We start from the raw sequence: 13,970 nt of genomic DNA, 5'->3' as shown, positions 1-13,970 counted from the left end.
TAGAGACATAAATTATTTGTTGAATTTTATAAAGCTTGTTGGGTTTCTCTCCTTTTATATACTCTGTTTAAGGCCATAGAGTCGGATATGACAGTGCTAGATCAGTTGCGCTTTGCATTGCTTTTTGCAATTTCCTTGGATAAAGGTAAAAACAAGAATATATTTTTCTGCACGATTGTGGATGTGCAGTTTTGAGTTAGGAGAGAATGTAACATGGGTAGTAGTGTTAGCTGTCACATGCAAGCGAAGGACCAATACGATGCTCTCTTCGAATGATAATGTCCAATGCAGAGTTATGCCTATCTCTTATATGTCATATTCATTTCATTATAAAACTGTAGCATTTATTTTGTCCAAGTTACAAGAAATGACAAACTGAGAGTATAATTATTGTTTCAACAGTCTTTTTATATTGATATTTCATATCAATTTTTTCTGTTACGTTATTTCTGTTCCTTTCTCTGCTTTCCTATAATCATTTTCCATCCGCTGGTCACATTAGGTTGTCAAGAGCCAATAAATGACACACCTATGGAATGAAGAGATTTTGTCCATTGATTACTTTCAGTTGACTCATGGGATGCTTCACTGTGATGCGTTCAAGAAATTGTGTCTGTTGATAGAAATAAAAAGCACCAGAAAGATTACGTCTATCGTTGGCGGATTAGCTTAAAATTACTTCAGCAAGAGATTGCAGATAAATACTAAAATCTAATCTGATGTACCATAAATACGCCTAAATGATTATCATTGCGGCTCAGTCTAATGTTTGCCTGTCTTAGAAGGCCATTTCAATTGACGAATTGTATCGAATATACATTCCTTGGTGACCATATAAACAGTTCTGTTTCCTTTGTTTCTATCGATTCCTAGTTTCTGTTGGATTGTAAAGCCTGATGGAATTTTATTTGAAGACCATCTCATCGCTATAGCTTGTTTTAATCTCTGAACCGTATATTTTGTCGTTTTGCTCTGCAATCATCGTTTTGTACAGTCTTTATAAACCTGAAACAATTAAAGTTCCTTAGCCAAAAGATTCAACGGATCTCTTTTTGCCCGAGGAAGATAATGGCAAATCAAGACCATACTTGCAATACAATAGTCTTATAGTGTGCACTTGTATGTTGTGTATGAACGATTTGTGCATTTCAAATTACATCAGGTTTAGATTTGTTTCGTAAAATATGTGTTTAGACCCAGTAACTGTACCCATTTTTCGGTGGAACAAAATATATATGATGACCAGAAAGTACATACTATTCTAGCAAAATGCATTGTCATAAAGCTGCAAACCCTGTGGAGCTAGCGATTCCTGAGGCTGCTGTCGATTATCGACGTTTACGATTTCAGACAGAACAAACAATACTGGACAAGTACTACTCAACATATTTGTAACTTACGTGCACGGTCGAAATCGAAACAAAAAGAAGAAGAACATTATTTCTTCTTTTAATTGTTTGATTGAATTACACGTAAGGGCAATATTTTGAAGCATTATCAGGTCATGCCAACTTTGATATGTCACCATGAATATACCTATCAACTCTGGTTGATTCTGTCACAATAAACCTTTAATGATATTGTTGTTGTTATAGGGTTTAACGCCATTTTCAGCACAAGATAGGCTATACATTGCAGCCAATATAAATGGTGAAGGAAGAACCCGGGAAACCCCCGGAAAGAACCACCGACCCACAAGAAGCTACTGGTCAGCTTTCTCACATACCCACACTGGACGAGCCCAAGACCCGAACCCACGCAAACAGAGATGAAATGGCAGTAATCTGTAACGGTGAGCGCTTTAGACCACTTGGCCAATCCGGGCCCCCTTTAATGACATATATAACATAATGAAGATTGTAATCTCAAACGTTGAACGCTGATACAGAATGTGTTATCTAATGTTGGTCTTAGTAGCCACAAGCTTAAAAAACCCTGATATGCCATGTATTATCTCATGTTGGCCTTAGTAGCCAAAAGCTTTAAAAAAAATGATGCACCATGCATTTTTTCACATTGGTCTTAATAACCACAAGCTTTAAAAACAACCTGATACACCATGTGTTATCTCATGTTTGCATTAGTGGCCACAAGCTTAAAAAAAACATATACCATTCCTTACCTCACGCTGGTCTTAGTAGCGACAAACTTTAATATTTTTTGTATATACCATGCGTTATCTCATGTTGGTCTTATTAGCCACAAGCTTAAAAAAAACTGATATACCATGTTTTATCTCACGTTGATCTTAGTAACCACAATCTTTAGAAGAACTGATATACCATATTTTATCTCACGTTGGTCTTAGTAGCCACAATCTTTATAACCCTAATAAACCAAGCGTGATCTTAGTTTTAGTACCGTTAGGCTTTATACTATTATTATACTGTAATGAAGAATCCGGTCTGGAATTCATACAACTTCAAGAAAAAAGACGCGAACAGGTTTGAAGAAATTATTAATCCATTCTATCAAAAGTTTTATGAAGTAGGAATATTTTTTATATATTGGCACGAAGCATCTGCTGAAACATTCTTGCAAAGTATTATGAAAAGCTGAGGAGATATCTTATTTTGAGATTTTGAGTAAATTATCGGTCTATTAAAATTTCAAGACCTGCTCTTTATTGGTTTGATGTAGCATGACTGAGTGTTATGCGTATTCATATTGTGTGTTGATTTTTTCATTATTGATTGTAAGGGATATTTAATAAATGCATGTAGTTCAATTGTTTCCGTTGTGGGTATGTACTCTAAGAGAAGATCATTTGGTTTGGCAAGCATGTTTACATGACCTATTGATCTTGTTGACCAATTTGATGGGCTTTGAGTTTAGGTCGTTGGTTGCTCCCTTTTGGAGAACTAGATCACCGGATATCTAATTGGCTGTCTTTTATAGGACCTGTCTTGCTGGCACGTTAGACTGATTTGGAAATGAAGTTTTTACCCTAATCCTGGTTCTGAAATTGTGTCAGTTTTTATATAAGGTAATGACTATCAGAATTAATTATTTTTATCTTAAACGTCATTCTAAATAGAATCAGCTTTAGTTGTGTTCAGTTATAATTTGAGAACATTTGCTTATTCCAATTATTCACTGGAATTTCAATGTGCTCATACACTTTAGGACTATGTAACTATTATGAAATTACCTTGAATTTTTTTTTTACAGACGTTTTGTATTGTATCATTGTGATACATCAAAACTATTTAGTATATCAACACTGATCAACACTATTGGCACATCAGCACAATCTAAACAACGTTGGCATTAAGGACTAATTGGGATTTCATTTACAATGCTGTAAGTTCCTTTTAAGTTTTCACTTTTTATTCAATGGAAATAAATTATTTGTTGAATTTTATAACACTTGCTGGTTGTCGTTTTTTTTTTCTTTTTGTTATTATGTTTAATATCATATAGTCGAAACAGAAAAATAGGGAAGCTCGTTTTGGTATACGAATTTTTAAAAAATATTTCATAGAAATTACAGCAGCATTTGAAATTTAAATTTAGTTAGGTTTGGAATTTTCTTAGTCCCTGGCAGTTGAATTTCACACATTTGAGAAACCAACAAACTTTCATGATGTTATCTAAAGTGGAGAACGTTGTTTTAGATCATACCAAGGAAGAGTTAGGGTCCCAGGAAGAGTTAGGGTCCTTCAGAAAGGATGAACTGCTTTAGCCTGCTAGACATTATAATCTTTCTTAAGCGAAAGCTTCTTTAACAAATAAAGAATATTTTGGTTAATTAATTATTTGGTGGTAAAGGGTGTTATTGATAAAAGTGCTTTGGGTTTGAATAGTAGGCCTGCTTCTGGTTAGACAGGAAATTAAGAGCATTACAGTTAAGAAAGCAGATGTAATTTAGAGTTAACAAAGTTTCAGCTCCAGAAGCAAGTGATGCAAATGCAAAATGGAGAGAGAAATACGAATAGCAATGCAAAGACCGAAAGAAGAAAGGGAAATGCAAATATAAATGCAAAGACAAAAAGAAGAAAAGGAAATGCAAATATTAATGCAAAGATAGAAAGAAGAAAGGGAAAGGGAAATAGAAATGCAAAGACTGAAAGAAGAAAGGGAAATGGAAATAGAAATGCAAAGACCGAAAGAATAAAGGGAAATGCAAATAGAAATGCAAATACTGAAAGAAGAAAGGGAAATGCAATTCAGATTCAAATAATTAGAACTGACAAGCATCTCCCTTTACACAGAAGTTCAGGGTTTTTGGTTACCAGAAATATTAGGTTAGTCCCCATTTTAAAGAAAAGGAAGTGGATAAATATTTTCCTCATTTTGATAAAATGGCTAAAAAATTGCAATGGCCAAGAAAGCATTGAACTTTATTATTACAAAGTCTACATATTGGTAGTGTTGTCGACAATTCACAAAGTGATAATTATGATGCGGTTAAGGAAGTATCTTGAAGAGTAAGTAATACGTTAGTACCTAGCGACGAGTACTATACTGTTATTTTGTGGAAAATGGGCTTCTAATGAGAAAATAGAGACCACCCGAGGAAACCGCTGGTGATGAGTGGTCAGTTATCTATCAAACTGTTATTCCGATGTGATATCGACGGGAAATTCTTAGTCTAGCCCATTAAACTCTTTTGGCTGGTCATTTAGGACTTATCACAAGATCTTCAATCCTTTATTTTATTGGCCGAAAATTAAAGTGATTGTTTCTAATTACTTTTGATATTATCAAACTTGTCGAATGATCTGAAAGCCCAATCAGAAGATACCTAAGGCTCACCAGCAACCTAATCCTGCAGAACTATTTTGCAGAATAATAGTAGACTGTGTGGGTCCCTTTTCTATAATCAAGTCAGGCAACCAATACTCGTCAACCATCATGTGTAAGTCCACAAAATGTCCAGAGGCTATTCCTTTGATAAATGTTAAAACAAAAATCACAGTAAAAATTTCGATATAGATTTTTTAATACACCTTTTGGATATTTCAGATTTTTCCAGTCTGTAATAGGATTAAATTTTATGTCTGGAATTATCCAGAAAATTATGCATGAATTCGGCAACCAACAGCTTAGATCTTCTGCCTAACACATCAAAAGTCAAGAGGCTTCAGAAATATTTCCGCAAAAATATGATCCTTTCGTATTGTTTTCATAATATAAAAGATTGGGATGAGAGTATTCATTTACTGTTGGTTGCTGTTAGCGAATCAGTTCAATAATCTTTGCGTTTTAGTCCAATTGAAATAGTTTTTTCACATAGTGTCTGTGGACCATAAACTCTATTACTATGTAAACATATTGGAATTACTGTGGATTCATTTAGAGACGTTTTGGATTATACCGTTGTGCTACAACAAGACTGCTACTATATCAAAACTATTCGAGGCTAAGGCTGTTGGCACATCAGCACAATAGACTGGACTTCATTTGAAACAGAGCTGGAATTCCTTCTGAATATTCTATCCTTTTGGACTTGTGATAGAACTATTATGACTATTCGATATTTCATTCACCATGCTATAAGTTCGTTTTAAATTTTCACTTTGCATTCTTGGGAAATAATTTATATGTTGAATTTTACAATATTTGTTGGTTTTTGCTCTTTTCTGTCTCTCAGGTTAAGCACAGAGTCGCAACGATTTCAAGAACGTAAGATGTACATGTATTTTTCTCCGTGCGATAAGCATACTAATAAGGAGAAAATACTTTTCTATTGATGGCATGCGATTTATGGGAATGTCTCAAATGGAGACTGTGGGCTATAAGCTTGCCATCGAGAGGGTATTGCCACATAAAGACTATCCCTCGGATCTTATAGATATTAAGGCCGAATGACCGCCGATGAGGTTCTTTCTTTAATGTTGTATGCATCTCTCAACTATATGATGTATATATCTCCTATCTACCGCATACCTAGATTCGGAACTTGTGGTTTTTATTGTTGTTATTTTGGGTTTAACGCCATGTTTCAGTATATGATAAACTATACAAGGAGACCAGTATATCTGGTGTAATAACAGCCCACGAAAGCCCCGGTAAGAACTACCGGCCTGCTAGAAGCTACCGGCAAACATGCTCACATACACACATTGACAGAGTATAAGACTCAAATCAGCATACAGATGTAAGATGTCGGAGAGCTGTAAAGGCGAACGCTTTAGACCATTCTGCCACCCTTGTCACCGGATAGGAGCTATTTACAAGCATCGATTGTTTCAGAAATGCTTTGCGCCATGCAGTGAAAACGTAGCAGCAGCAGCAGCTGCATATACATGTGCAAAGTCTGATTGGTGCATGCCATAGAAGCTAATATTTATGCCAAACATGGTACCATATATATATATATATATATATATATATATATATATATATATATATATATATATATATATATATATATATATATATATATATATATATATATATAGTATGTACGTTGTATCAATGATATACCACGAGATCTATACATTTTTCATTAAAAGGAAACGAGGAGGCAACTGTATATTGACTGGGTGAATGAAGTCACATCCCTGCCGAGTGTGTCCGCTTCCAAATGTAGTTATGTATTTTTGTGCCTATTCACAATCACCTTTTCATATTGATAAGTTGATTGTTGTCATTTTAGAGTTTCAATTTTTATTCACATTGATTAAATTAATATAAGTTACACTTTTGATTTATACATGAAAGATGGTTTTAATGAAGAAAGTAGAGTACTAGAAACATTGATTCTTGAATACTGAACGCTCATCAATGCATTGACGTACAGGCGCAAGAAAATTAGCGTGGAATAGAATGTAAGCGAAACGACGAACCAACAAGATGTAATTACAATATTTTAATATATTTAAAAATGATCTAAGTCATTATTCTGCTTTAATTTACATTATTACCAACCATAAATTTCTCTCTCGCTCTCTCACTCCGTTTGGTCGGTTTGACTTAACATTTACCATCATTCTTCATAGGCCCAGACACGTTGTGGTATTATATAAGCGAAAATTCTCTATTGTCGTCTTTTTATGGATTTTCGCTCTTATTTTGATACGATGGTCAACAGGGAGAGAGAGAAAGAGAGACAGAGAGAGAGAGAGAGAGACAGACAGACAGAGAAACAGAGACATAGACAGACAGACAGACAGAGACAGAGAAATAGAGAGAGACAGAGAGAGAAAGAGAGAGAGAGAGAGAGAAGGGGGCTGCCTTTGGATATTTTCATATTAATTAATAATAATAATAATAATCAATTTTTAGAACCTAATAATAGGTTTAAGACACAACAACAACATCAAGAAAGCCTTAATACATTACATAGGTGTGCCCCATGACCAAGACATTACCTTACTGTGTCGACCGGGAATTGCAACTTTGCATCATTGATTATATAAACACTTTAGGTAAGTCCCAAGGGAAGTGTAGACATACTGTTATGAAGAACGATCTTGTAGGTTACTTGAAGCAATTTCAGTTTCAAGGTTTTTTATCCAGCCCAATTTCTTTTTCTCTCTCACTCCAGATTTCTGCATATTTTGTCCCTTGTGCAAGAGAGGGGAGGGGAACACAGAAAAAGAAGGGATTGAGATTAAATTGTGTACCCTGTTAAATTCATTTAGAAAATGGGGATCATTATTCCTTTTTATAGTTATTTTCATACCTCACTATGTATTAATGAGTAGAAATTCATCATTGATCTAGAGGAATAGACCCAACGGCACACAGTTCCAAGAATGTTTATGTATGCGTATTATTGCGCCATGGGCGGATCAAAATTTAATATATCAATAGTATTGGTATATCAAATTGCTTTATGCCAACACTTTAAAAGACATGTGTTATATATATATATATATATATATATATATATATATATATATATATATATATATATATATATATATATATATATATATGCAATTTAGAGTTGGTGACTGTGTTGATATTCGATATTCAAGCTACCCCCCACCTCGGAATAATTGTCATACATCATTGTCCTTAAAGTCTTTTGGGTTCTAAACGTGTAGTTTTTATTCCCATGGAAACCAAACGAGGTTATTATTAATTCCGAAATATCTACACTTATGATGCCAAGGTTTGCATGCAAATCAATGTATGAATTTCTTGCTCGTGAATTTCAGTCTGTTAGCTAAGAATTTGTCGATCTCTTTCTTGAGGAAGACAAACGTGGGATTAACAGTTCTTTGGGGCTTGTCCTTGTCTTCCCATGGACTGTATGCATGAAGCAGATAATTTTGCATTACTTGATTTTTCTGCCAGTTTTCAAATGAAACTTACTATGCAATGCGTCAAACGGACTGACAAATTTATCTAGGGCTGAATTTGTTTTACCATCAATTAGATACTAATGAGATAGTCTCGGCTTACAGATGGCTTGCAACGTCTGCTTTGAAGAAAACAAAGTACCAGTTATCTTATCTCCCCGTCACAAAGGGCTTATTACGTAAATCTCGTGACTGTTTGATAAACCCGCATGATAATTGCAATCAAGCGTGGTTGCAATAATTATTTATTTTTGGTGAATCGAGATTAATTTGTATCCGCTATTGATGAAACTGAACGTTGAAGTTAATATTTCAGTTCAAGCCTCCGACAAGCTACTTCAAATAAAATCGCAATTATGTTGATGGATCAAAACCTTCTTTTAAATTTAAATTTAATTATTAAGTTTGTTTTTATAGAAGGATACAGTTTTACACTGAATGGTATTTGTATTAACAGTCTTGCATGATGATATATCTTCTTTAAAGAAAGGCTGATGTTCTTTACTGTTTTGTTGTTTGGGGTTTAACACCATCTGTCAGCGCAAGATAGTCTATGTACATTTTGGTCAGTATAATTTGTGGAAGAACAACCCGGGAAAACCTCAGGAGGAACAAGAGACACACGGGAAGTTATACAGTTTTATATGCTATAGTCATTCATTCCAAAAGCTCCAGCTTCCTTCCGGAAGTGTATGACGTGCTGTAATGCTACTTTAATATTAACGGTTGGTTCAAAGGGGGAGTAACTGATGACATATGAGTTAGAAATTAAAATTTTAAATATATCGGAGTCAGATGTATTCATAATTCAGCAATACATGCCTTGTTTACTGATTACTGCCTCAAGAATTAAAACGGTTGTCATCTAATATTCAAACAGCCAAACTAAATATATTACAAGAACACACCGACAATATTGTAACATTTTGAATTCAGCCTCTGCCTTTAAAATACCACAACATGTAAATAGATAGTACGAGTTTGAAAGAGTGGCAGTACATTATAGGTTGTGACCACAGTTCGCACACGGTAACTCATTAGTTGTTTTTACAAACGGACGCCAACGATGTTGGATTAATAATGGGTTTCCTTGCCTTTGTGCGCTTTCTCTCGGGAGTAAGAAACAGATACGGTCTGGCTTTCATGCTAGGATTTAGATATAAATCAACTCCGAAAGTGCGTTGATGTTGATCAATATTAATCTTTAATCCAGTTTGTTGCATATAAGACTTTAGCACAAGCCAAATGGGAATATCTTTCAAAAAGGTTTCCGATTCAGACAGACCAAGAATATAAATAGGCACCAACATTCTTAGTCATCATTACGGGCGTGATACGATCATTTTGTTATGCTGTTTAATATTTATCTTCAGTGAATGAAAAATTATTGGGATTGTTCAGTGAATACGTATATGACAAAGATAAAGTTTGTAAAGAAACAATTGGCTAAACGCATTTGTTAGGATATAAAATTTTGAAAAAGGTTACAGTATACCGATTTCTAATGTGTCTCTTGTAAAAATAGGTCTGACTGACAGGAATTACTTTTTACCTATTTGCAATGATGGCACATTAGCAATTAGAATGCAGTGGCTTTGGCTGACTCCCTGTGCGTGCGATTTGCGCACAAGGCGCACAAAGACATCATGGACTAGCGAGGATACTTGCTGATGGACTTAATGAACTCCGAGCCCAACTAGGAGGCGATACAAAACAAAACCATGTAGGGCATTATTTAAAATTAATGATCTGGTCGTGTTTGACTTTCTGCATTACTCGAATTGTATAAGGTAAATATTAAGAACATAATAAAGCAAGAAGGGAAGGATGGGTGTAGTGAATTGAAAACCAAAGGGTTTATTGACTTAGATGAGTGTTTAATTCTGCTTGGCTTAGTAAGCGAATTCTCCTGCACGTGAAGGTTTTGCCTTCGACTTTGTTCCATCATATCTTAGTGGATTAAGAAATTGAGGAGGGGTGTTAGACCACTCGGCCACTCGGGGCCCCTTGAGGTGGGGTGCTGTTGGTCTACGGGGCTAGGCGATAGGTGCCGTTCCTCGCATCTCGATTGGATTCTTGCTTAGAATATGTTGAGGCTATGGGTTTTAAATACGTAACGGAAAGAAAGTGAAACCAGAAAATTAAGCACAAACAAGAGGCATTTTATTTCTCTACAATATAAAATGAAAATTCCAAAAAAACACAATAGTGTGAACGTGATGTCAACTAATTCTAAATGTCCTGTCACAAGTCCATTTTATGCCATGCTCCGAATAATTCAAATAGCCTTGAATGCCCCGATATAACCCTGCCATGCAGTCCAGAATATCTTTGAATGAGTTTATAAAATTCCAACGCATTGTATTAAGCCAAAAGTCAATTAGCACTTTAATAATAGTTTCAATAAATATTATAAATAAAGAATTCATCTCGAATCATATCTGACATCCACAGCACAACTGTAAACTCTGATCACAAAATGGATTCCCTTAGGATTGATCTAAATTGGGAAATAATTATTTGTTCATCAATTCCCTATTTATGCACATTTTTACTGGACCTATGTCGTAAATGAAATTGAAGCAAACCAACGGAGACACACAGTCTCATTTAAATAAGACTGGCCTTGAACTGAAATGATATATATACATTCTGTTGACAACTTACAACCATGGACAAAATTTAAGTACACACTATAAATTTAGTATCTAAAGCAAACGAATTATAAATGTCTTAATTGTTGGATTATATTGGTATCAATATATATGAATTCTGGACAATAAAAAATAAGGATACATTGAGGGCAACTAATTTCATGAATGCTTTTTATGCAATTTCTCCGTGCTTCGCAACATCTCTCTCTCTCTTAATCATAGGCAAGCACTTTCGTATAACATTTTTGCGATGCGCCAAGCAAAGAAGTATTATATGTGATTTATATCGATTATACTTCACGAAACGTCGGATAAAAAGAAGTATAATAAGTGATTTACATCGAGCATATTTCACAAAGAAGTATGATTTTCTAAAACATCACAAAACGTCTGACGAATAGAAGCATTATAAGTGCTTCGCATTGAGGATATTTCACAAAGCATAAAAATGTAGTTATTATTGTATTATTTTGTAGGTACATTGTGAATTTTCCATAATGTATGGCTAACACGGCCAAATTTACACCAGTTTCCATCTTAAATGCTTTAGTGATCTTAGTTGAGTCATAGATATCAAAATTATTTTGTAGGTCAATTTAATTTTGACGTAAATTAATATTTTGAGTGCACTATTTATTGCAGTAGGAATACATATTATAGATGTGGAGTTTCCGATTGCAAATTACATCTTGAATAAATATGATAACACTATTTCCAGGTTATATTACAATATGGACAGTAGTGCCACACCTAATTGTATGTTACGAAATGAACACTAGAGCCGTACCTAATTGTATGTTACGAAATGGACACTAGCGCCACACCTAATTGTATGTTACGAAACGAACACTAGAGCCACACCTAATTGTATGTTTCGAAATGGACACTAGAGCCACACGTAATTGTATGTTACGAAATGGACACGAGCCACACGTAATTGTATGTTACGAAATGGACACTAGAGCCACACCTAATTGTATGTTACGAAATGGACACTAGAGCCACACCTAATAGTATGTTACGAAATGAACACTAGAGCCACACCTAATTGTATGATACGAAATGAACACTAGAGCCACACCTAATTGTATGTTACGGAATGAACACTAGAGCCACGCATAATTGTATGTTACAAAATGAACACTAGTTGTCTTAGGTTTTACTTACGATTAATCTTACAAACCAGTCTTCAAAATGAGATAGGGTGGGAAATCCAGCCTAGCTTTATAAATCAAACGAACATATCATCATAATAGTTTTTGTTTGCGTGTTTTACTGTATAAAATTTGAAGTTATTAGGTCTCTATTGACATAAGAGCTAACGATCGTATCATCTAAATTACAAAGAAAGTCATGGTTGTATAGACACTTCAGTCAGTAACTCAGAAATATGCTTTATTATATGCTCATTTTTTTCTCCGCTAACTTTACACCGGCACATTCGTTCAGTATTTTACGATATTGCACTCAAGCTCACTTCATATCGCTCTCATAAAGGAACTAATTTCTACCGTAAACAAACAATGGACGCAGACGCCAGCAATTTTGATTTGTAAACAAATTATTTACATTCACTTAGTAGGCGCTTTATGTTTTGGTTGATTAAATTTATTTCTGAATGAACTAAAGCAGATGTTTCGTGGACTTCCACATGCCAGCCGCTTTGCTACATTCCGCGTTAACATTTTTGATGCAATGTTTCGGATTTAGGCGGGCGATAGACGCCAGATTTCATAAAATTGCTGGGTTCCTACAAATAGCATGCAAATGACAAGGCATATACTGTCTTCTTTAGCTGGTAATAAGAATGGCAAACAAATATACTTACAGTTTTACATCCTGAATTTCCTCAAAATGTACTTTCTTAGTTCTGTAAATCCAAATTATATGAGCCATGTTACGGGTTCTCAAGCTTGATTACACATTTCGAAATTGTGCTGTTAATTTCGACAATATTCCAGGTGCAATTATACCCTCGTTACTGCCCTCAAAATGAAATAAACATTATATTTCATGGCGTCTTTCTGATAATTGCAATTAAAGACTTCATATTTTTCCAACATTATGATTTCAAACATTCAGTGACAGAATAGAAACACACTTGCAGATGTCAACACGCTGGATTGTCGCCGCTGAAATCGGATGTACTTCATGTTTAATTGTCTGATAAAGCCAGTCCATAATGACAAAAATTTCGTAGAAACGACAAAAATACCAAATTCTATTCTTTCCAGATCAAATGGAAAAGTTGCTGCAATGTGCATTCATTCACAATATGACTCCACATTTCAATTTTAAGTAGACCAAAATGCCATTTTTATTCGAAAGTTATATTCTAGCGCGCGATTAAGTTCAAATTTATCTGGGCGGAATTATTTGCGCATTAATAATGTTGTTGTTGTGCAATAAACACTCTGCGCTTGTGTATTTAGTTTGGAAAAGTTATATTCTGAGCGCGTTACTCACTAGCATGTCAACATTGTCCACAACGGCATACATTCAGTTACTTTGTTTCTTGATGTGTATTTTTGTTTACATAATTAAGCCTTAGGTAGAATAAGTATTGGAAAATATGAACTCGTTTTGTCGGATCGATATACTGCACTCCAAAGGTTATGCAGTATTTTTATCCAAACCACTCGTTCATATTTACCCATACAAATGCAGTAACCTCTAATTATTGCACATATGATCAAACTACCATTATCAACTAATGGCCTAAGCTTCAGGGATCGACATAATAATTTGTATTTGCTGTATTGTTTTATAGATTCCGTCAAGTGCAAGAGCAACCGGCAGCAGCTATTGACCTTTACAAGGTCACAGAGACCGCTTTCAGATCATGTGTTTACAACACATCTGATATCTACTTTCAAGCTGTGACGTCATCAGACTCAGGTGAAGCCTCTCCGATCATCCGAGTCTATCACGGTTACAATTACTTCATATGTAAGTTTACAATTTAACATTTACAAGTGCATGCTATTCGGCGATTGGGAAATAAAAGCACAAACACCGCTGACAAACCCACATCGTCATATACACATTACATATTATT

General features: G+C 34.8%; 1 protein-coding gene across 1 annotated transcript in view; it reads left to right on the top strand.

The window, feature by feature from the left end:
• Window positions 1-13,970, top strand: part of LOC149798613 (uncharacterized) — a 163,083-nt gene that overhangs the window by 34,494 nt on the left and 114,619 nt on the right. Inside the window, exon 3 of the mRNA XM_089956951.1 lies at window positions 13,683-13,861. Within this exon, the coding sequence (XP_089813077.1) occupies window positions 13,683-13,861 (179 nt within the window). The remainder of the gene's footprint in view (window positions 1-13,682; window positions 13,862-13,970) is intronic.

The sequence above is a fragment of the Sinohyriopsis cumingii genome, chromosome 5, assembly GCF_028554795.1.
Source record: "Sinohyriopsis cumingii isolate HCF-2022 chromosome 5, ASM2855479v2, whole genome shotgun sequence".
Lineage (NCBI taxonomy): Eukaryota > Metazoa > Mollusca > Bivalvia > Unionida > Unionidae > Sinohyriopsis > Sinohyriopsis cumingii.
The sequence above is the reverse complement of the archived record's forward strand: the minus strand, read 5'-3'. Positions and strand labels throughout refer to the sequence as shown.